Source organism: Carya illinoinensis, chromosome 7 (assembly GCF_018687715.1).
Source record: "Carya illinoinensis cultivar Pawnee chromosome 7, C.illinoinensisPawnee_v1, whole genome shotgun sequence".
NCBI classification, from domain to species: Eukaryota; Viridiplantae; Streptophyta; class Magnoliopsida; order Fagales; family Juglandaceae; genus Carya; species Carya illinoinensis.
The window spans coordinates 31,482,631-31,486,067 of record NC_056758.1 but is presented as its reverse complement, the minus strand read 5'-3'; the positions used below and the strand labels follow the sequence as shown (position 1 = coordinate 31,486,067).

General features: G+C 34.3%; 1 protein-coding gene across 1 annotated transcript; it reads right to left on the bottom strand.

The window, feature by feature from the left end:
• Window positions 1-1,073: 1,073 nt before the first annotated feature.
• LOC122314993 (probable glycerol-3-phosphate acyltransferase 3) lies at window positions 1,074-3,111 on the bottom strand. Its single transcript, XM_043130658.1, has 2 exons — window positions 2,284-3,111; window positions 1,074-2,138 (listed from the first exon to the last, which is right to left on the bottom strand). Exons 1-2 carry the CDS (start codon window positions 3,049-3,051, stop codon window positions 1,236-1,238), a joined length of 1,671 nt encoding a protein of 556 aa, XP_042986592.1. The 5' UTR covers window positions 3,052-3,111; the 3' UTR covers window positions 1,074-1,235.
• Window positions 3,112-3,437: the final 326 nt, after the last annotated feature.

Sequence of the window (3,437 nt, the reverse complement as noted above, 5' to 3'; positions counted from 1 at the left end):
TACTTCGGCCATTCTGGGGAAAACAAAAGTAGGAAGGATGAATCATGAGTTCACGTTGATCTGATTTTTATCATGCTTCGTACTCAGCATTAAGAGCAGTGATAGGGATACTATTCTACTACTAATTATTTATTAAAATTTTTTATTTTTTTAAATATTTTTAATCAAGAAAAAAAATTAAAAAATATATAATTAGTTCACATTGATCTGATTTTTATCATGCTACGTACTCAGCATTAAGAGCAGTGATAGGGATATTGTTCTACTACTAATTATTTATTAAAATTTTTTATTTTTTAAAATATTAAAAAATATATAATTTTATTAATAATCAATTCTTTAATTATTAAATAAAATAAATAAATAAATAAAAGATGAATAACCCTATCATTTTTCCCAGCATTAATGCAGGAGCGTCAAATAGCTCAAACGTCTAGTACTTCAGAAATTTGTTTCTCACCATATTAATTGCATCCTCCTCTTTTTCTCCTAATTAGTCTACCAAAATAATTATAAGAACAGAAATACTTTTTGCCGTCTGAAATATACTGTTTAAGTTTACCGTTCATCATTTTAGATTTTTTTTAAATTTTTTTATTTAATAATTAAGAAAATAATTTTAAGTGTATTTATATATATTTTTATTTTTTGAAAAATTTAAATATATTAAAAATTTTTTAAAAATTATAAAAAAATTTAAAATAAAATAGAACAATCCTATTCAGACAGCAAAATAGCGCCACTCTAGAATACTATAAGATTATCCTTCCTAGCTAACTACATAATATATAGCATATCAGAACGAAATTAAATTATATCCACAAATCACGTTACAACTTAATGAAACAAATTATATTTTTTCTGAATAATCATAATGTATTGTTTTTCATGCCAAAAGATAGTATCATGTTATTATTATTCAACAAAAGAAATGAAAAAAAAAAAAAAATACAAAGATCAACACTTGCAGTACTTGAACTGCATGCAGTAGTAGTAGTACACTCGAAATCAAGTGATTAACATGATCGATCGATCACTTATAAGCTTAATCGACATACATGCATGTTCATCACTTAGCTTAATTATATATATTTATATTATGCATGCATGGATGCTAGCTGTAATTGAGAACTTGTATACAATGATCAGTCAGAAGAGGTCGTTACATGAGATGGACCTCATTGCATTAATTATTAGTCGGCAATTTCTGCACCCAAAACGTGTTCGGCTATCCTCTATTTACGACTGACGATCCCTTCGTTACCGGCCAATATCACATACTTGTCTTTTCGTGTAAGCTTCGTGCATTCAAATCCCAGAGCCTTTCCGATCTCACCTTGCACGTGGTTTGCGACATCGAACTTCGATTTCTCCCCGTTTAGATAAGTGCAGGAACCAGACACCTTCTCCAGGAATTGAACGGTGTACGATGGTGCTGGGTTCATGAGGAAGAAAAATGGGTCCAGACACTTGAGCCCACCGGCTGTCGTGCCATAAAGCATGGTAACATGGGAGTCAATTGCAACGGGAACTATTTCCTCTGCCAATTCTGCAAACAAGGGACTGAATCTCAAGAGATAAGATTCTCTACAGGTCGTCCCTTCAGGGCAAATAAACATGTCTCCTTGGTTCAACAAACTCTCAATCGTCCTGGCATCTTGATCACGGTTCCTTGTTAATCGGACGGTTTTGATGGGTGATAACATCTCTGAAACCCTGCTTAGGCTGTACGAGACACCCCTAAGAGAACTGCTTTTTAAGATCACAGAAAGGAAAATGGGGTCCAAGAGAGTTTTGTGATTGCAAGCGTAAAGGATACCTTTGGATTTATGTATAAATTCTTTACTGGTGTTTGAATAAAGAGAATGTGGAGTTTTTGTCATTGTTGGAGCTGTGAGATGCATTCCTAAAAAGGCATTGAGAGGATTGGATATGTCGGTGGGCAGTGATAAGCTAATAAGAAGCCTGGAAATAGAAAGGACAAACCCAAATGGCACCCAAACGAATAGAGCTAGAGCATTCAGAGGGGTTGGTAGCAGAACCAACCTACCATCGTGAAAGATGAGTGGTCTGGGGTATTTTTCTCTTGGTAGGTTTTGCCAGCTTCTCTTGTCAGCTTTGTCAACCAAATATATCTCCTGTTGCCACAATTTTAAGAAGCAGAGTTAATACTGATCAAAATAGAAAGCGATATATAGAGAGTTGCTATATATAATTCATGGAGATTTGAAAGCCTATTTTTTTTATATCCTTTTGGTAAAAGTGGTTAGAAGAGATCGATACCTTGCAATGTTGGGAGAATAGTTGGTGATGACCATGAACTTTGTGGAGTCCATTAATGCCAATTATGTTTGTACCAACAGCTTTGTTCTCTCTAAGGATTTCCTCTAAACCAATGATATTCTTCTCCTCCTCCTCCATGAGTCCCACAAAATAGCCATGGAATACCTTTAGATCTCTCCCAACAACAACATCAATCTCCAGATAATCCTTTAGGAAACTCTCAATCATGACTAGTGGAAGCTCACTCACAGATACTTTTCTCACACCCCTTCTCAGCACTTGATTAAAGATCTCCAACCCAACGTCTTCCAAGAAAAACTTTGGCAGAACGGAACTTCCAACTCTGAAGCTCTCTTTCTTTATCCCAAAGAAACAAACCATGACCATAATCCTCAAGCCCGTCTCTTCACTAACCAAACAAATGAAAGGGTATAAAAGCAAGAGAACAAAAGCCCTTAAGAAGCTCCCAGCTTCAAAGGCCACCAGCATGAAATATGGGAAAAGGGACGATGATTTTAGCAGAGCTCCCTCCACACTGAACATCAACGTTTTGCTCGAGAGGTCTGATCTGAGGGCAAGAGAAGCAGTACTATATTTTTGACATTGAAACTGGTTTAAATGGTCGTTGCTGTGTAGTCCTCCTGTGAAATATTTAGGTTTTCTAAAGAGAATGCAGTAGAAAAACAAGAAAAGGGTTTTGAAGAAATAGCGTTTAGACATCATTGGTACGGATGCTGGCTGTGTTAACTCGATATATCGTTGAATCATATATGAGTAGTACCACTTGTATTGGATCAAGCAGAAGCCGGACTTATAATATGCAGAGCCGGATATAATAAAGTCCTTAGTCTACCCTTGTTATTGCAACAATGGCGACGTGATGCCCATCCGATTGCTCGTCTCCATCCATATAATTAAATTCAAATTCACATTTTTATAAATTTATTTTTAAATTTTATTCATCTTTTAAAAATCTCCTACATCTCATTTTCCATCTCTATCTTTATTCTATTAAATAATATTTTTCTATTCTTTTTTATTACTTTTTTCTCTTTCTTCCATTTACCATCTTAACTACTAATTCTTTTATCTTGTTATCTTTTTTTAAAATATCACTTTCTATTAAATATTTATACGGTTTTGACTATCGAATA

Bases quoted from the DNA above. Each gene is read 5' to 3' on its own strand.
- LOC122314993 (XM_043130658.1), bottom strand. From the start codon at position 3,051: ATGATTCAACGATATATCGAGTTAACACAGCCAGCATCCGTACCAATG. The intron at 2,139-2,283 runs GTATCGATCTCT...TTGTGGCAACAG, and splicing joins TATTCTCCCAACATTGCAAG to GAGATATATTTGGTTGACAA.